The 20,629-nt window shown below is 45.3% G+C and overlaps 1 protein-coding gene across 23 annotated transcripts in view; it reads left to right on the forward strand.

The window, feature by feature from the left end:
• rbfox3a (RNA binding fox-1 homolog 3a) overlaps window positions 1-20,629 on the forward strand; it is a 222,609-nt gene that overhangs the window by 141,291 nt on the left and 60,689 nt on the right. For 2 of the 23 annotated variants that reach the window (XM_052070504.1, XM_052070506.1), the window contains exon 1: window positions 3,759-4,015. The exons of 20 other annotated variants lie outside the window; for them this stretch is intronic. In XM_052070504.1, coding sequence (XP_051926464.1) covers window positions 3,890-4,015 — 126 coding nt within the window. In that variant the 5' untranslated portion in view covers window positions 3,759-3,889. Of the gene's footprint in view, window positions 1-3,489; window positions 3,731-3,758; window positions 4,016-20,629 lie in introns of those variants that run through there. One more of the 23 variants, XM_052070508.1, reaches the window with a different exon arrangement.

The raw sequence follows: 20,629 nt of genomic DNA on the forward strand, positions 1-20,629 counted from the left end.
TGTGCATATTGACATGTATCTGTTGAGCTGGAAATTTTTGTGGGCATGTGGCATGGACTTTGAGGTTCCCACCGTGTCACACAGTCGAAATCCTCAAAGGTTTTTCCAGGCTGGTGAAGTCACAGCGTCACAGTACTTTTCATATGGTGGGGATTCTTGATGGGAGAGAGCAACTTCTCAATTCAGTCATCAATTATTACTTGGAGCCTTGCCTCTGGCCTCCTGACAAGACTGACAAACACAAGCCGTTCGGTAGCATCGCAAGTTTCGACGCTGCCAGAAATGCGGCGAATAATCTCATGAGTGTAACAAAAAAGTCATCCAGAAAGTTTATATGTCGAGTTCTTTTTTTTTTTTTTTTTTAGATTACTAAAGAAGTCGAAGCCCATTTGATGGGTATATTGACGAGTCCCTCTTCCGGCCAACCATGAATGATATTAATTTCACGTCATTACCTGTTTGTACAATTTTTAGGGGGGGTGGGTGGGGGCATAAATGGAAGAAAGGCCATGCTCTGTGAAAGGTGACAACCCCTACTGTGGCAATAATAAAATGGTCGTCTTTGGATTTGAACAGTAATGACTATTAAAGTGGAAAATGCACTTTTTCAGCAAAGCGTAAAACCGGAGCATGCCACATTATTAAAGCATATTAAAAAAGAAAAAAAAAACTTTGTCGATCCTTTAGGACCGTACATAGTCAACTCTTTATTTTTCCCGTTTTCCAGGTCAGTAAGCCATATATTCACCTGGTGGGGCTTATTTGTGTTCGACGCGACTCCTGCTGGTTTTAGTAGCGGAGGCCCGCTTGGTGGCAGCCAGTTACGCCGAAAGCAGAAGCACTTAAAAACGGCTGCATGCAAATGAAGAGCCGTCGGAAAGATAACCGGTGAGTCGCTGCTGCGCAAGGATTGTGGGTGCTTTTTGAGTATCATCATTAATTTTTTTTTAGTCCTATTAGTGTTTCATTCTTTTAAAGAAACGGTGAAGCATCACCATATTGCGTTGGACCATGATGGACTGATAATTTTATAATCGAGGGTTTGTCCAAAGTCTCACCAAAAGTCAAAAGAAAGTAGAAAAGTGGGTTGGATAATGTATGGGTGTGTTGCAAAAAAAACAAACAAACAATCCTCAACAAACTAGACTGACTGATATTTTTGTGGAGGGAAAAAAAAAGATTTGTATGATGAAAACTGACATCATGCCTGTTCAAAGTCGGCGCTCGTCTTCCCTGAAGATTTTGCTTGAACCCTGTCCGTAGCTCTCAGGGTGTTCAGGTTTTCCCGGATTTTTCTGATCTGCTATCGGGTACCACCTGTTTTTCACTTTTTTGCTTTTCGCCGTAACATCATGAGCATCGAAATAGCGATATGGGCGAGTATAACCCAAAACCGGTTGCCATACAAACAAGTCTTCCTGCCCGGAGCTCAGTTTCCACAGCATGCTTCAATTTATCGACTTCAAACCCAGACGTTTACAAACCCAGCTTGGTGTCATCTTTCCGCTTGAACTGCCTGCTTAGAATGCTTTGCGGCCAACTGTTTATTGTCGCAGCATCATAGTGCAGCCCATTGAATACGCGGGCCGCCTCTCGTCCCCGCATCGTGCATCCCTGTGGCAAGAGGTCGCGGCTTCCCAATGAGCAGGGCTCAGCGCCGGTCGCGCTCTTTGAATGGCGTTCATGCGAATCACACTCGCCAAAGGCAATGTGCAAGACAGCGAAGATTTTCCACTCCTTTGGCACTGTTTGGGATCTTTTTTTTTTTTTTGCTAACAGGTTGGTACGGGTAGTTTTCAGGGTTTAGGGTTTTTTTTTCGGGCCACAAAAAAACCCGTCAGCGGCCATCAAAACGGTAGCCGAACATTTTTGCGACCTTAAGCAAGCTCTGACGAAAAATCAATATCTGCCACCCTCGGACATCGATTTTCACGATGATGCTATTACGTTTAAAGTTTCAATCATCAAATGCATAAAACCACACAAGACCAGTTTACGAAACCTTCGACCAAACTATGGCCCGGGGGCTATTTGTGGTCCGCCATCGATTTTTCAGCGGCTCTCTACATACTAAAAATGACATTGCAACGCAATGAATTGGTCATTTAGAATCCGTGCTCCAAACAAAAACCAACAACATTATTTTCTGAAAACTATCCATATACTACACAAAATATACTGTAATATACAATTGACTTGGAGTTCTGCTGCTCCGTGTTGATGAAACAATTGATTGGTTTCATCTTTCCCGTGCTAAACATGAACGTGTGAAAATCGAGGAGTGCCGCGGATCTGCATTGCTCTTATTTTTTTTTCCTCCCTCCATCATCCGATCATCCCCGCCTGGCTTGTGCGGCTTGGTTCCCTCCCCCCCTCCTCCTCGACACAGGAGGTGCGTAAAAGACAGCTGCTGTACGAAACAAAATCGTTTCGCCTGTGTCGTGGCGCACCAATCAACACGCCGAACATCAAATTATGGATAAACTATTGCCTGCTTTCACCGAGGTCCCACAGGTGGACGCAACGTTAGATTGGAGGAGGGCGAGAGAGTGAGTCGGGGGATGCGCATCCTACCACGATATATCTCATTATTCAGCCATTAGCTCTTTTCTTTCTGGGGAAATGCCTCGCTTAAAGGAAAATATCCTCCACACAACTGAGCTATAAATTAAATTAAGCCGTTGCATTAGCGCTGTAATGTGTGCGTGCGGACGGTCGGGCATGTGTGTGTGGGTGTGTGTCTGTAGGAATTCCTCTCATTCATAATTATCTCAGAAAGGCCTTCATTTCGAGAGATGTTCTGCCACGTTGCCAGAATTGTTCAAGGAGGGGGTGGGGGGCGGATTTAAGCGATCCATTTTACTTTTTCTTTTTTGCAGCCGGCTGCAACGCGCTCTTGTAGCGTTGAGCTCGCCTTAATCCCGTTGTAACTGAATTGATTTACAGAAGCAAAGAATGAATTTAGGATCAAACGCCACTGAGGATTTTAGAGACGCCGCTTCCGTTTTCTGCACTCAAACGTGGCGCACTCGGTTCAAATTAGAAAAGCGGCCATGTGCAACGTCATCGGGGAACTTACCAATATAAATTGACTTAGCTCGTGTGGGATTTATTATTGATCCGGCACGACGGCCGAGCTGCAACCGCGACTGATTTAGGCCCAACTGGAGTGTATGTAGAGGAAAGTTGAGGCATTCGGCCGGTGCTGACCTCCATTATGGCAACTCTTGCTATCGTAATTCTACTATTGAGCCTGTTTCTGATCAAACACAGCACTGGAATTAAACCAAAAGTGCAAATTTTCCCTACACCTGTATATGTAGTCATATATAAATATGACAGACACCCACATCCACATTCTGCATCTCAACCCCCTCCAAACCCTCCCCTATGCCATCATCTTTTCTCCAATCTCCTTCCCTTAAGGACCTCCCAAGCCTCCTTTGCCCCGCCCCTTCCCCCCCTTCCCTCCCCTCCTCTCTTCTTCTGCTTCTCTGTTTCTCTTCTCCGTCTCCTCCACCCCTTATCTCAAAGTAAACAGAGGAGAGAAGACGAGAAGCCGAAGCATCACTTTTGCTCGTACTTCCCCACGACTTTCCCTCCCCCTCCCCCCACCCGCCTCCCGTGAAAACACTTTTTTTTTTTTTTTTTTTTAACGTGGCGCTCTCCATCGCTTGGGAGTTTCATCCTCGCGTGCGTGGGCATCCCTCGTCCGCATCCGCCCAAAGTAGTAAGAGTCTGCCCGCGCATCGCTACCGCTGAAAGAACGCTAGCTCGAAGGGAGGGGGGTGGGAAAAGAAGTAGCGAGAGAGGTTGAGAGGTGAGAGGATAGACGGAGTGGTGCATCTGTAGAAAAAAAAAAACATAGGTGGAAATCGAGTCTGTCTCTATGAGTAAGGTGTCCCGTCTTCACATGCTGTGCTCTATGGCAAACTCTGGCTGCGTGCTGCTGTCCGGGACCGGGATGTTACCCCATTCTCTGCAATGCCCTCCCGCCTTCCTCTATCTGCCCCAGGTAGGAATCACCCACCAAAGCGCTCACACCCACTTGGAATTTGCATCCTCCACGTTTTCATGTCATCGCACCGGTATCCTTTCATCTTTTATTGAACTTTGGTTTCACTTCTTAAACGCTCCACTCAACCCCACACCCGCCCCCTCTACCACCCCCAAAACAAAACTTATTTTGGTCGTCAATGCCCATGTCGACATTATGCCACACGATGTGGGACGAATGATGACGTGAATCGGGTGAAAACGTTGCAATTTAGTGGCTGATTTTTGACTCCGGGGGTTGTTTTCATACTTTGCGCGTCTCTTGTAGCTCGCTCTCAACTTCGTCACAGTTGGGTGTGCATGTGTGTTGTTGTGTGAGTGGGTGAGAAAAAATGACGGCGAGAAAACGAAGCCGAATGTGTGTGTGTATTGGAGCATGTGTGTGTGTTCAGTGGGCAGCGGGACAGTGACAGATGTCGGCTCCAAACTGACTTAGACAATAGACCCAAATGACTACTGGCGCACTTCTTCAAGTAGCCCTCACTCAGATGGCTGTGTTTCTATTAACTCTGCCTCATTTCCTCAGTTATCACTCTGCGGGCTTCGCTCAGTTTGCCTCTACTGTAAAACTATTTCAATTGACTCTCCATTGGTCAATTACCGGGGCCGCATCTCAGCCTCTTGTGTGTGTGTGTGGATGGTTTTTTTTTTTTTAGCTGCTGGCACATGTGCACTAGTGGCAGGCATCCCGCAACCCCATTTTTGCCCCCCCCCCCACAGCCCCTCCAGACAGTTTGTTATTGCAGGCATATAAAATATGATCAGACTGGAGAGAGATGCCATATAAAATATGATCGGGCTGCAGTGAGCTAACCTGCCACGTCCAGCCTCCAAATAGCTGCCACACATCACCTTTACGGGACGGCGCGGAACCACCAGCCGGCTGGCGGCACACACAAACGTGGGGGGTGGGGGGTGGGGGGTTCCATGCGCACATAACTCACCCAACGCGCACCAGCTGGGACACCCGCACGCACGCATGCACACGCACGCACAAACTTAAACCCTCGGCTCTCTGTGAGGACAACGAGTCCTCCGGGAAACGGTCTGTTCGTCCCTCGCCGTGCGTGTTGATTTATTTGCCTGATAGCAGATTCTTATATGGGTTTTTTTTTTTCCTTGACTTTTGCTTCTCCTCAGATTAGATGATGAGAAGACCTTGCGCCATGTTTAAGAAAAGCTGCGCTTTTGCTCAGTGGTTTGTTTTTGATGAAACCGTCAAAATGGTCTTTCTTAACTCATTCACTCCCAACGACGTTTTTAAACGTCTTTTCAGACTTGGTCTAGAATTGGCTGGTACTGAATGAATTAATGACTTTTTTTTTTTTTAAGTGAAATTTGAATGCGATAGACGGCTTGCAATTTGCACAGGGGGGTGGCGGTGCAGGGGGTGGGGGGGGGGGGCGCAATAAGGAGATTTTGACTCTGTGTGATGTGTATTTGCTTCCAAGCAGGATCCCACGCTTCATGTTGCCCTCTCCTCATCTATCCATCCGTTCGCCGACAACGCGGGATCACAGCTAAACATCCGTGCACTCTAAAACATTCATCTTCTCCCTGTCTGCGTATTGAATTTCCACTCTCTCTCTCTTTCTCTTTGTATCGCGCTCTCTCTTTTCCCAAGGCGACGGGTTGGGTAGAAGAAAAAAAAAGTCCACGTAAGTCAATACGATGTGCTAAATCTGCTTGTGCAAGCTTCCTTGCTCTCCCCAGGGAGGGAGGGAAGGAGTTGTTGAAGGGATGAATCTTTACCAAGGCGCACCTAACAGTTAAACACTTCCTTTGTGGTGGTCAGATGTGGTGAAACGGCACCCCCCCCCCCCCCCCCACCCCTCTACACCCCCACATGCGGCACTCGTTGCTCTTCTGCTCTCATGTCTTGGTGGTCTTTGTTCTTGCTTTTTTTTTCATTTTTTTTTTCAGCCTTGGTGTCGCGCTTGCATTGTTGTGTGCGGCGACTGTGCATCCGCGTTGCTTGTTTCTTCTCAGCCCCCGGTGGGACTTATTTGTCTGACGAATAACGTGTATCGCTCTGTCAGAGAAAAGAGTGAATATTAAATTGTTCCCAAAGCATTTTATTTTCTCTATTTGGTACCGCGTGATGTTGTGTTTCGTTGATGATTGAAGAGAGATGGAATCAAACTTCTCGCTCACGCGACATTCCTTTACCTGGGAAATAACCGCTCTCTTCCCCGTGACGTAATTAAATGAGGGCTTTCAAATTATGGTGACTACGATGAGTAGATTGTATCAGTTGCAGCAGTTCAGCATTGACCAAGAGGAAAGGAAGACCACTCTTTGTGTCAAGTTTCTTTTTTTCTGGGCACAGAATTCTCTTACCGAGCTAACTGAGAGCTTCAGCCTTCCTCAGAATCGTCACACCTTCTTTCTCGCGTGACGCGTCTAAACGGCGATGTAACCATCGGCTCATCGAATGAGAAGACACGCTCGGTTTCATTTATCTGGCATGGTGTTCATTCAGCTGCCTCGTGGTCGTAAAACACCAGCTCCTTTTGTTATTGCTTGGCGGTACTTGACCGTTTCATCACGGCCTCTAATTTCCAAAAGGTCCGATGTCTAATATCAACAGCAAACATTGCTGATGCTGTTTTATCGTTTTACATTAGCCTTTATGCCTTTACATAAACAACACGCTTGCAGCTGTTGTTGCTTTGTTTTTGTTTGTGGGTTTCTTTTTTCATACTCTGTAAAAATCCATTTACACCAGGAGCCAAGTCCTTCTCTGTTTACCTTTTAGGTGCCATATTTTTGGAGGGTAAGTTAAATTACTTTTGTTTATTCAGTACTGCAAATTTGATGCAATATGTTTGTTTTTTTTCTTTTTGGCTAAACTTAAAATTATGAACTGCCTGTTTTGATTGGGTATAGTTTCACGTCCAGGCAAAATTCAGTCATCAAGCATCGTTCATTGGGTTCAATATTTGAACCAAACAAAGCCAAGTTTGATTTGGAAATTTGTCATCGAACTGCACTTTTTTGTTTGTCTCACCCGAGACCAAATTCTTCTTGGCGATGTCTCCGCCCTTTTGAACAGATTGCGTAGACGGGAAATTATTGATGAGAACAACATTGTCCTTCCTCCCACGCCGGGGCCGTTTCTGACCCGTCGGAATGTCTGGCTGCACTTCGGCCGTCAACTTTATTGTTCGAACACAAGTTCGCTAAGCCTTAATAAGCTCACCTGCTCTCAGGCCAAGTTCATACTCTTCATACTTTACATTTCTCAAAGTTACCACTGAATCCTTAATGTGAGTTTTACACCGTACGCCGCACACATATCCCCGACCGACAGCGCGCGCTGCCTCTCATTAGCCGTCCTCATCCGTGTGCCAATTTATATAACACGAAGAAGGTAATTGGCCTCAGCAGAGGTCTTTTGTTTTGCTTTCCACCGTCTTCCATCCTCTTGACTTTTCTTCCTTGGTCATTCTTAATTTCCATGCCTCTGTTCATCAATTCCCTTTCTTTATCTTCACCGTCTGCCTCTCGATGATATCGAATAGGAGATTTCCTTTTGACCTTGAAGTCCATCCTGTCAAGCCAACACACAACTCATAATTTGGCCACGAGAGCCACAATTAACTCTCCTCTATCTCTACGCCGCTATGCCTATATATGGAGCAATGCAGTCACTTATGATGTCACTTATAAAGTGACAGAAAGCCAATTAAAGTGACGTTGGATCCAATGTTTTTTTTGGGGGGGGGGGGTCGTTTTCTTCTTTTGCACCAACCATCGAGTATAATTTAGCCACATTAAAAGACAAAACAACTCATTGATGTATTTATTTGGGATATATATTCTGTCTATGTATGCAGAGTCAGGTACAGATAAAAAATCCTATAGCCACGCCCTTGCTGAAACATGACCATTTGTTCCTTTTTAACTCATTCAGTACCAGACCAATTCTAGACCAAGTCTGAAAAGACGTTTAAAAACGTCTTTGGGAGCGAATGAGTTAAGAGTCGAATATCTGATCTCCATATCCAGGACGTGGCTAGCTGTGATTCTGTACAATTATGATCCATTTTGGGCTCTCCGGAAGTCAGCCTTCTGTTGTTTTTCAATGAAACGTAACAGACCAAAAAAAACAACAACAACAACAACAAGTATTTCTCTGCTGAGTGACAATGACAGCTTTCTCGAAATAATAGACTGCAACGGAGATATTTGTCTTCCATGTATACACATACACAACTGGACAGTCACACGCGCATGCATATGCTTATTATCACCGTCTTCATCGCTCCGATTCTTTTCCCCTCCGTGACGTAGTATTATCTGCAGAGCGCATCGGGGACCGTGCAGCTGGTCAGTAAGCTACGTCACGGTCGACCCCTCCCCCTTCCCATCCATCCGCCCTCTCATTACATGTTATGTCTTGTGACTTGTTGTAACTGTCATACGTGTATTTATGTGCTTGGGTCTTTTTTTAATCCTGGACTTAAATTATCCTTAGGAGAGGATAGTTCGAGCGCATTTTTTTTCCCTCTCCCTACCCAGTGTTTTCCTTTCTGAACTCTGACTGTAAATTTCCCCATTGCGGGACAAATAAAGGATAAATAAATCTTAAATCCGCCATTGTTCCGTTGGTATTTACAGCTGTTCCGTCAGGTGCGGCTTTCCAAAGCATACCAAAAAAAAAAAAGAAAAACATGGCCAAGATAAAGCCCGGCCTCATCCCCCACATCCACCATTCTGTCAGCATCCCAAACCATCTGTTACACTCGTCCACCCACCAAGAAATTTTCCCTCCACTCCAAGCTCAAGTTGGAATCGGTTCACCTGGCATGACCTCAGTTGTTCCAAATGAAAACGAACTTCGGTGTCACATTTTACCCGGAAATAATGCAGATTTATGAGAAATTCTCAGATTTATTCCATTTTTCGTTGTATTTATATCCATTGAACTCATGGGAACGACATGGCAGGAAATATTACGGCCCAAATTCTGCAAGGCATGGAGGTGCCAACGCATCCTTTGTGGCTGCGCTCCAATAGAGAAAGGGCGGGGGGGGGGGGGGGAGCTAACGAAAAGACGTTGACGATCGTAGCGGTCACCACGGCACGACACTTTGCTAATAATAATATAAAGCTTTTTTTCACACTGCACTTATTTTTCATGGTGTTCACCGCGGGGTAGAATGAAGGATGTCAATATTTGCCACTAGTTTCCTTCTTGCCATTTACTCGAAAACTTTGCCACAAGCTCTTCATTTGGAAGCGACTGCTCTCGCCTTCCAACCGAAGGCTATTTACACTTTACACTTAAATTTGAGGATGAAACTGTAAAAGTCATTGCTCCCAACGCCTACATCCGTTATTGTCGTTGTTTTTTTAAACATTGCCTTCGCCGCTGGGAGTCACCAGAACTAAATTAGCGGCGAGTAAAATTGAATTATACAGGTGGAGCTTGCAGGGAAAACAATGAGAACCACAGAGACGGGGGGAGAGAAGTGGGAGGAGGAGTTCACAGTTTGAAAACACCAAAGGTTTCAGATATTGTCTCTGATAAAGGTCTCTGAACAGGTGGGATAGCTTTACAGTTAAAGGTTATCCAGACAAGCTACCTTGTTAGTGCAACATCGAGATGACAGCATACAGTTGAGGGAAGGATCATTAGGTCAGGGGTCGCAACCTCTAACTCTTCTGGGGAGGACCCTGCTGTCATTTGTTTAAGGTTACAGTTGGGTGTGAGTGTGATTTTTTTTTTTCTTTACCTACCCCCAGATCCATGCAGCTAACTTTATTTATTGTCTAAATGTAACACGAGGACATAGTATTTCATTTGGTATTGTTTTCACCCTCATTTTTTGTTGTTGTTGTTTTTGCTGGTTGGTTTGTTATTGATTTGGTTTTATGTTTTGGTGGGCCACCGGTACAAATATCCATGATGGATTTAAACCAATGTGAAAGCACAGACTCAAAATGTTCTTTAAGGGACAGCGGTTACTACAGTGGACAGCTTATCATGTTATCAGGTTGCAGGGTGCATGAACGGGTTAATTTGACTGTGAAATTGGGTCTTCATCGCAAAAATATGTGTGTATGCAGAAAGGGGACACCTTCGAAGTTGTAGAATTTGGAGCTGATGGTTGCCATGAAACAGTGAAGAGATGTCATGAGAACAGAAACGTCACAACTAAGTGGAATGAAAGAAAGGTTAATAAGTTTTCATTTCCAAGTATTTCAGTGAGTGCTCGAAGGGTTTCATTAATTAGGGGATTGTTCCTCCCTGGCAGTTTTTGCCCCACTTTTTTTTTCCCTGCCATAAGAGAAAGATGACAAGTGCCCAGGGAAATCTTTGCTCTCGCACCCGCACCTTTAGATGCATAACAGATTTATACACATGTTCAAGCCTAATCAAGCATGTCCTTTTACCACCCCCTCTCTTAATTATCACTAATTGTGGCCATTAGCGGGAGAGGGACGAAGAGGTAACCTGAACGGCAAACGGAAGACAAATATTGGTGTTAATCGACAGAAAGGTTTCAAAGGGGCGTCGTCATCCAAATGCCTCCGACAGGTTCCCATTAACCCTCATTTGCATAGAACTTTCACCCTTACAAACTCAAAATGAATTTGTTGTGCTAGCATCAACACTAGCCGCTGCTGGTGCTCCAATGTATGGATGTAAATGCACCCCCCCCCCCCCCTCCTGATCATTTTCTTCGCCGCTTAGGTTAATTTGAGTCTGTTTACTATGTATAAATGTCTCTCTAATGACATGTGAAAATTCCACATTTTACGACTGAAAATAAATATTTCAGAAGCAGGAAGATGTGTGCATAGCAATGCTGTGATCTTTTGAGCCTTACTTGCTGAGATGCTCTGTGTGGTGGATAATTCACTAACAGATTTGGTTCAGTTTAACACTATACCAGTAGTTTCAAACCCAAGGCCCGGGGGCCAAATCTGGCCCGCCACATCGTTTTATGCGGCCGGCGAAAGCAAATCAAACGTCAACTTCGACCATGATTGCTAAAATCTGGACCAAAATTTCAACTTTTCATATTTAATAAATAAGAGATATATTCTAAGCATTTTCTTGTGACCAAACCCCTCACAACAGTAACTTAAACAATCGTTTAATCAACCATTATTCTTGACTTCTTTAAATGCGTTTGACACACCCGCAAAAAAAAAAATAGAATTTCTCACACAATTTGTTTAAATTACATGTGACATCACGAACGAGAATAATTTCATGGTCAAAGTTTGTGTGACTTTAGTGGCGGATTTTCTCGATGCTAACCTGAACTGTTTCCGTCGTTGGCCGTGGCATGAGGTATCAGTACATTGTGGGATTTAAGACATCCGGTGAAAATGATGCATGGACCTAATACTGCTTGACTAATGTTGTATGAGAAGGCAGGAGGCACAGACAACAACGCCCGTCCTCGGGGTTAGCCACAATCCCCTACTCTCGCTCTCTAGCTGAAGAGATTGATGGGGAAGGCATTTTTTTTCACCAAATCATATTTCCTAGTACATATCAAAGTTGATGCTTTAGGGGAGAGGTTTGTCAAATTGGAGATTGGGAGAACTCACGGTTGGATGTGAATGACAGGAGACAAGGAAAGACGCCCAGAGACAGAAAGCTAACTTGGATACAAAAAGTCATGGAAATAGTAGCAACAAACTACTGGACAAAATTTAACCCGCCGACCCAGACTGTTAAAAACACAGCGATGGGGGATGGAGACTGCTGACGGAAACAATCGAAAAAAAAAATTGACATAAAAATTGACAAATGTAGTCACTTCAGAATACTTGCCAAACAAGAATATTTAAGTCTTTTACCGTGATCCTGCAGCTTTATTTCTTTAATGACACATAAAACTTGATACGGGGATTGATGTGCTTTGTAAAGCAATTCCTCTTTTTATGACTTTCACAGTGGTATAAAATGTCAGACTACCTCTGGCAGTGAAAGGAACACCGCACTAACACACAAAGGGTTCGCCAGTACAAAGGGCTGATGGTGATTGCAAATCTAAAGAAACTTGCAGGCATATTCTGAGAAAGTTATTGGGCGGGTAATGGTAGGTGCATTTTCCTGGGAGGCTTCGGTTGCTTCTTATAAAATATATCATGTCTGTCTTCTCTGAAATCCCCTAACTGGGACTCCGTTGGGGTATAATCTCTGACCCCCCCCCCACCCCCCCCCCCCCCCCTTCGTAGCGTGGATGATATACATCTCAACTACTGGTCACGGTATCTATTATGAATGAGAAGCGCACCTTTGTGCTAGCATTTGTAATTGATGGGCTGCGTCCAGGGCAAACCACACACACACGCACGCACACACACACACACACACACACACACACACACACACACGCAAGAACAGGGACATGCATACTGGACCGTGAAGTTTGACACTCAGTCATGTTCAGGCCTATAGCATAGCTGACGTCCCCTGCGCATTCAGCAGCGTGTGTTCGATTTGTTTCTTGCCCCCCCCCTCCACTCTTCCCTCTCTACCCTAAACCACCTCCCCAACCCAACCCACAGAAACAAGCAAATCATCTTATACAGTATTGTTATTCTTCCTTTCTACAAATGTGTTAGCATCGCAACTCCTATCATGTTAAAATGTCATCATTTGTCAAGCTTAAATGCTGATCTCTGGGGCTTGATTTTGGTCGACAGGTGCGTTTTTAATTTCGTACTAGCGCACGTCCAGTTTACCGTGTTTGGCAATTTGGCAGACCGCCTTGCGCCTCTTGAGGCTTTCCGTCAGACCAATGGGTGTTTTTCATTTCATGACCCCGGCGCTGATAATTTGATGACAAAGTAGCCTCGAGATTAGACCAAGTAAAAGCAGGTCTAAATTGCGGCACAGGTGGTGTAAATAGATTTTGATAGATTTGATTGAGGCGCAGGCAGAGAGATTCTGATCTCCGTAGCAGTGTGCAGTGGATGTCATCGTATTTCATTCAGAAATATGGCAACAACGTGGGACAATCCCTCTGAAAAATCAACAAACTGACCAAATTCTTATTATTATGATGATTGTTAATATTACTGCTACAAATGTGCTGGGCACAAAACTAGGGCCCCTTGTCTTCTGATCAATCCACACATAATCCAATCTGTTTATCCTCGTTGATTTCATCCTTGAGTGTCTACTGCCACTTTAAATCACGTGACCTTTGACCAATCCTCTCAACTACAGCCCAGTTTGTCTTTTCTCATGGCCCAAGCTAAGTCTTTTATTAGTTGTTCAATACAAAGGAGAATAACATATCAAACAGGAAACAAAGCTCACTTTAAGGAAAGTTTCGTTTCACCACTTGTCCAGCATGCCAAATGCCCAGCAAAATGCAAAAAGTAGCAATTAAAATGTGGCAGTGCATCTTCTGCCCTCTTAAATAAAATCCACTCGCTGCTTAAGCGGCAAAGCTGGTAATTAGCTCCTGTGAGGACAAGGTTGAACACAGCTGGATTTCTAAGACTGTTGAAGTGGGCGAACATAAAAGTTTCGGTTCGTCTGTGGCGAACTGCAGCAAAACTCTTCATCACAAGACACCATGCAGGACGAAACCAAATTAGACAACAAGGCTAAGACACCGGCCATGAATAAACATGTGGCGTGAACAATGGCATGACATACCCTGGACTGTAAAAATGTGTCATTTACCTCTCCGTAACGTGATTACCGTGAATTTTAGACACCCTGCGGCAATTATTTCTCAAACTCTCCTAGCAAAAGCTAATACTGTACTTCTTGTACAGCGTGAGAATAAATCATTAACACACACTGTCCTCCGTTATTTTAATTGCACGTGATATTTTTAGACACTGATATTTAAAAAAAAGTTAAGTCTAACTTTTATCCAATACTTGCGAAATTACCACAATAAATTCCGGATAGCACATTGCCTACCAGAAAAGTAAATAAATGACGCCAATGCCTTCTTTCGTTCTGCCACTGATCTATGTTTAAATGCCTTGACGCCACATCAAGAATGAGCCTCCTTCTTATTCGACTTGTGGGAATTTCACCTCCTCCTTTGGACATACTGATGTGTGAAATAGAGACTCGGAAAAGCAAATGAATCCGAAACCAGACTTCAATCTAAACGGAACGGCGTGACAGTCTCATTAAAAGTAAGCAAAAGTACAAAAGTGCTTCTGCCATGATGGACAAATTGCAACCGTCTCGACTGAGCCGGTTGTTGTGACGAGAGGCAAGGCGTTGGGTCTAATAGATCCGTTTGTGTTGATATAACTAATATAGCTTGAGAGGTTTCATATGGAGAGAGAGAGAGCGAGCGAGAGAGAGAGACTGGAACGGGAGAAACCAAGTGAGGCGATGTGCATATGCATGGAGCAGCAAGAGAAAGAGATCAATGGCGAGATACGCAGTAGTTGAAAGAGAATGTCTCTCTATGCTGTAATTCACATGTATAATTTATCTGGCACAACATGGGAAAGAAGCGCGAGCGAAAGAAGCGCACTTCAGAGGGAAGATAATGTGTTCTTCTTGCCAGGAGGATGGATGGGGGGGCGGGGGAGGAGATGTGTGGAGGTAAAAAGAGGTGACAAAACCGCAGTGGGAATCACAAGAGAGATTTTGTGGGGTTAAAAAGAACTGTCAGAGCACAAAGATGAGGCAAAGAAAGAGAACACAAGAAAAGAAGGAAGGGACGCTTTGGATTGAAGCTTTTCTTCCATCAGCAATCTGCAAATGATTGCATGGTCTGAATTGTTCAAAAGAAGGTTCCGATATTTTGTCAAAAAGAAGATTCCGTTTGCCATGAGAACAACGCCGACGGTTTCAAACTGCATGCAGCAGGACAAAACCACAAACTTGACCCCCACCCCCCCGACACCCCACCCACCCAAATCAACTACAGTGGTCCATCTACTTATGAAATTAATTGGTTCTGGAAGAAATTATTTAACTAGAGAATTTTGTAAGTGGGGACGCGTTTTCCATGTAAATGTCAAGTAACACGAACATTTTGTAACTTGAAAATTTCATAAGGAGAGACGTTCGTAAGTAGAGGTACCACTGTACAGATAAGCTGCCCCATTGTCAATTAGTCTGCATCATTGAAATATTTATTTACTGCCAAGGCATTTAAAATAACATCTCAACACTCTTAAGGGAAGAATAACTCCAGATGTCACTCGGAAATGTAGTTCACTCGCCTGACTTCCGCGCCGCCACTTGTCGGCTTGGATAGCCACACGTGCCCCAAAACATGCTAGTCAGTATCAAGACTACACTTCTAAAACCTCAACAACCTCAACAAAGAACTTCTAAAGTTCTTTGATCCATTGATCCAACATTTGGAATAAGTGATGGGGGGGGAAAAATGATATGAGTTTGCGTTTGTGCAATATTGTGGTCTAAACATGTCAGAACACGATCGTTGCAGTGAATGGATTGAAAGTTAAGGTTTGCTTTACATGTGTTGCAACTTCCACTAAGTGGGAAACCGCATGAGAACACGCTGGCTTTTTTTTGATGATGGAAGCGCCGATATTTGAAGTTTGTGCCGAGAAGATGGAGGATGATGCAGTCGGTTGATGTGGCCCCGCTGTGTACCGATTTGCTCAGCTCAAGTTGTACGAGATCTTAAAGCAAAACTCATCAATTATGAATATTTATAAGCCTCGAACCGCTTTGCTTTCATCTTTGTTTCGCCTCTTGTCTCCGCTTCATGGCACAGGGGTGTTCATTTCACTATTGGAAGGTTGCGAGTTGGATTCCCATTTTCCCAGCTCAAGTATTGCGTGGCTTTTCTACGGGTACTCCGGTTTCTTCCCACATTCCAAAAACACGGCAGGCTGATTGAACACTCCAAATTGTCCATCGGTGTGAGTATGAGCACGGATTTTTGTTTGTCTCTGTGTGCCCTGCGATTGGCTGGCAACCGGTTCAGGGTGTCCCCCGCCTACTGCCCGAAGACCCCCGCAAGCAACCCTTTGTGATCAGGTTACAGGGTGCATGAAAGGGTTAAAACAGTGAAATTAACAATGATGATCCTATTTTTGCTTTGGACCCTCAGTTAGGAGTCGTCCATAAAATCGGTTGAATAAATATAATTGCATGTCTCCTTAATTGCAACTCTCTTTTAGAATGTACAAGGAGATCCTGCCCAACGACCACCTCGGGGTTCCAAAAGCATCGCTGTGTGTGTGTTGGAGAGGGAAAGCGTGTACAAAAAAAATTCAAATAAAGGCATTTATAGATCAGCATTTCAGTATACAGTGCGCATCGTATCAAAGCAAGCATATTGCTTCTTCTCTTTCATGAATAGAACTGGTAGGAATGAAGCAATATCTGGAGGGTGTTGTAATTAGGGCCAATTCAATTGGACTCTGATACTTCATTATACAACTGCCAACAACAGCAACGATTAATAGCCATATTTTCCCCTCTCCATTTCATTTTCGCACTCATTAATGGTGTGGAATTAATGGAAATGGCTTCGAGTGGCCTCACTCACTGCTAGAGGCCAGTATTAGCGCCGCATGGTCTCCAAGAGTACATGTTCCGGCGCCTGTTTGCAAACGAATCCCCAGAAGCATCTTGATAACATTTTTTTTTTTTTTTTTGCCTTCCCACATAAAATGTGTTGCATACCAGCATCCAAACTGAAATATTCAAATGATGGTTTATCAAACTCATTGGTGCAGGTTTTGTGCAACACTGAGTTTTTGTTTTTTTTGTCAGCTTGCCTAAACAACAAAATTTGTTCAGTATTTGTGTAAAAAAAAAGAATATATAAAAAAAAAAAAATCCTCATCTCACCCCTCGGGTGGTGTCCGTCCCTCATTCAGCTCGGGTCCTCTACCAGAGGCCAGGAAGCTTGAGGGTTCTGCGCAGTATCCTTGCTGTTCCCAGCACTGCACATTTCTGGACTGAGATGTCCGATGTTGTTCCAGGGATCTGTTGCAACCACTCATCTAGTTTGGGGGTCACTGCCCCGAGTGCTCCGACCACCACAGGCACGACTGTCACCTTTACCTTCCAGGCTCTCTCAAGCTCCTCTCTGAGCCCTTGGTATTTCTCGAGTTTCTCATGTTCCTTCTTCCTGATGTTTCCATCACTTGGGACCGCTACATCCACTACAACGGCTTTCCTCTGCCCTTTATCTATGATCACGATATCTGGTTGGTTCGCCATTACCATCTTGTCAGTCTGGATCTGGAAGTCCCACAGGATCTTTCGCTCTGTCATTCTCCACCACCTTCGGAGGTGTTTCCCATTTTGACCTTGGGGTTTCCAGTCCATACTCTGCACAGATGTTTCCGTAGACTATGCCAGCCACCTGGTTATGGCGTTCCATGTAGGCTTTCCCTGCCAGCATATTACACCCTGCAGTTATGTGTTGGATCGTCTCAGGTGCCTCTTTGCACAACCTACACCTTGGGTCTTGTCTGGTGTGGTATATCTGGGCCTCGATGGCTCTGGTGTTCAAGGCCTGTTCCTGAGCAGCCAGGATGAGTGCCTCTGTGCTGTCCTTCAGGCCAGCCCTCTCTAGCCACTGATAGGACTTCTTGAGATCAGCCACTTCAGTTATGGTCCGGTGGTACATCCCGTGTAGGGGCTTGTCCTCCCATGATGGTCCCTCTTCCAGCGCCTCATCTGCTGTTCCCCATTGTCTTAGACATTCTCTGAGTATGTCATCCGTTGGAGCCTTCTCCTTGATGTATTCATGGAGCTTGGATGTTTCATCCTGGACAGTGGCTCTCACACTCACTAGTCCCCGGCCTCCTTCCTTTCGGCTTGCGTACAGTCTCAGGGTGCTGGATTTGGGATGGAACCCTCCATGCATGGTTAGGAGCTTTCGGGTCTTAACGTCCGTGGTCTGAATCTCTTCCTTTGGCCACCTTATTATTCCTGCAGGGTATCTGATCACTGGCAGGGCATAGCTGTTTATTGCCCGGGTCTTATTCTTGCCATTGAGCTGGCTTCTTAGGACTTGCCTCACTCGCTGGAGGTATTTGGCCGTAGCCGCTTTCCTCGTTGCCAGTTCGAGGTTGCCATTGGCTTGTGGTATACCAAGGTACTTGTAGCTGTCCTCAATGTCTGCTATTGTTCCTTCTGGGAGCGAGACCCCTTCAGTACGGACTACCTTTCCTCTCTGAGTCACCATCCGACTACATTTCTCAAGCCCGAATGACATCCCGATGTCGCTGCTGTAGATCCTGGTTGTGTGGATCAGGGAATCTATGTCCCTTTCGCTCTTAGCATACAGCTTTATGTCATCCATGTAGAGGAGGTGACTGATCGTAGCTCCATTTCTGAGGCGGTATCCATAGCCTGTCTTGGTGATTACTTGGCTTAGGGGGTTCAGTCCTATGCAGAACAGCAGTGGGGAGAGTGCATCACCTTGGTATATGCCACATTTGATGGACACTTGGGTAAGTGGCTTGCCATTGGCTTCAAGTGTGGTTTTCCACATCCTCATCGAGTTCGCAACGAAGGCTCTTAGGGTCCTGTTTACCTTATACAACTTCAAGCATTCAGTGATCCATGTATGTGGCATCGAGTCATAGGCTTTCTTGTAATCAATCCAAGCTGTGCACAGGTTGGTACGTCTGGACCTGCAGTCGTGTGCAACTGTTCTGTCAACCAGGAGTTGATGTTTGGCTCCTCTAGTATCTCTACCAATGCCCTTCTGTGCTTCGCTCATGTATTGATCCATGTGTCCACTTATCTTAGCCGCAATGATGCCTGACATGAGCTTCCATGTTGTGGAGAGACAGGTTATTGGCCGATAGTTAGATGGAACTGCACCCTTCGAGGGATCCTTCATGATCAGGATTGTTCGCCCTTCGGTTAGCCATTCTGGGTGAGTCCCATCCCTCAGCAGCTGGTTCATTTGTACTGCTAGGCGCTCATGGAGTGCTGTGAGTTTCTTTAGCCAGTAGGTGTGGACCATGTCCGGGCCTGGTGCTGTCCAGTTCTTCATATCTGAGACTCTTTCCTGTATGTCTGCCACTGTTATGGTAACTGGGTTCTGTTCAGGGAGGTTGCTGTGCTCCTCTCTCAGGGTCACCAGCCATTGTGCACTGCGGTTATGTGCAACCTCCTTCTCCCATATGCCTTTCCAGTACCTTTCAGTTTCCAGTCTTGGTGGGTCAGCTCTGTTGTTAGGACCCTGCCACTGAGCGTACACTTTCGCAGGTTGTGTTGCGAACAGCCTGTTTATTCGTCTGGCCTCATTCTCTTTCGTGTACCGCTTTAGGCGACTGGACAAGGCTTTTGGCAGTTTCGAGTGCTTCAGGTATGGTCATCTGGATGTACCTCTCGGGTATCGGCCTCCGTCAATTGACTCACATCTTTCCGGGCCGCCTGGATCTTAGCCTCCAACCGTCTTTTCCATGGTGGGTAACGTATCTCATGGCTTCCATGGTTGCTCTTATAGCCCAGAGTCTCCAGGATCACTGATGCTGAAGCGTATATCAGCTCATTGGTTTCTGTGATCGTTACGGTAGGGATCGCCCTCAGTGCTGCATTCACACTTTCTATGAGACTTTCAGATGGTACTTCACATAGCCGTTGTAATCGGTTTCTAGGTTGCCCAGCTTTCATTCTCGCCATGATCTTAGCTTTCAGGTCAGTTGCTGCCTCGCTCAGCATTTCATTCATTGGGGCTGGCCACCCAATCTCATCATCTGCATTCATTGGGGCTTGCCTCCCAATCTCTTGTATGACCTCTTCCTCTGATCTGGCAGCCTGGGGCCCTTCGCCATGGAACCTGCGTTGTACCTCATCAATCTCAAGTTGTGACAGCAGTTGCCGTTTGTGGATGTTGGAACACTGAGCTACTAGTTGTTTCGTGGTCAACCGTGACTGTGGGTTACGAAGTAACCATTTAGTCCACATTCTCTGCATGTAACCCCTCTGACTAGGGTTGCTTGAGTAGTAGCATTCCAACAGAGCCATGTTATCGCCTCTCGCCCATCTCCGCTTTGTTCCAGTAGCCCATTTTTCATCAAGGTGCTCTGGTTCCCCAGCACCAGACGCAGACCTTGTTTGGCCGGGCGACGTCTGAGCCGGCATGTCATTCGTTTTATTGTCTCTCATCATTGTATGAGGTAGGCATTAGCGTGAAGGATCTTGCCCAAGGACCCACACTGGATGGTGTTATGTGCTCATTTTTGCCCCAAGCGGGATTCGAACCACCGTCTCCCGTATGCCAAACCGATGCCTTACCAACTGAGCTATCCAGCCGCTATATATATGTGTATATATATATCACGGAGCAAGAGGCTACTCAAGGTGATTGACACTTCCCTTTCATGACATGGTTGCTTTACTATTGACGATTTTGTATGGATGGCTTTTTTTTTTTAATAGCCTCAAGTGATGACTTGACATTAGTCGACATCCAAAATTGAATGCCGATGGTCCAAAAGAGGAAAGAGGAAGAGGGGGGAAATGAGAATGAAAGAGACGAATGCGAACGGGAGACGAATGAGGCGAAACATAGAGTGGCGATATTCGAGGAGAATGGCTCCTGCGATTTCTCCACAGGCTTACCGCCTCTCAGTGTTAGTGCGCTACTCCCCATGGCCCACC

The sequence above is a fragment of the Hippocampus zosterae genome, chromosome 7 (genome assembly GCF_025434085.1).
Source record: "Hippocampus zosterae strain Florida chromosome 7, ASM2543408v3, whole genome shotgun sequence".
NCBI lineage: Eukaryota > Metazoa > Chordata > Actinopteri > Syngnathiformes > Syngnathidae > Hippocampus > Hippocampus zosterae.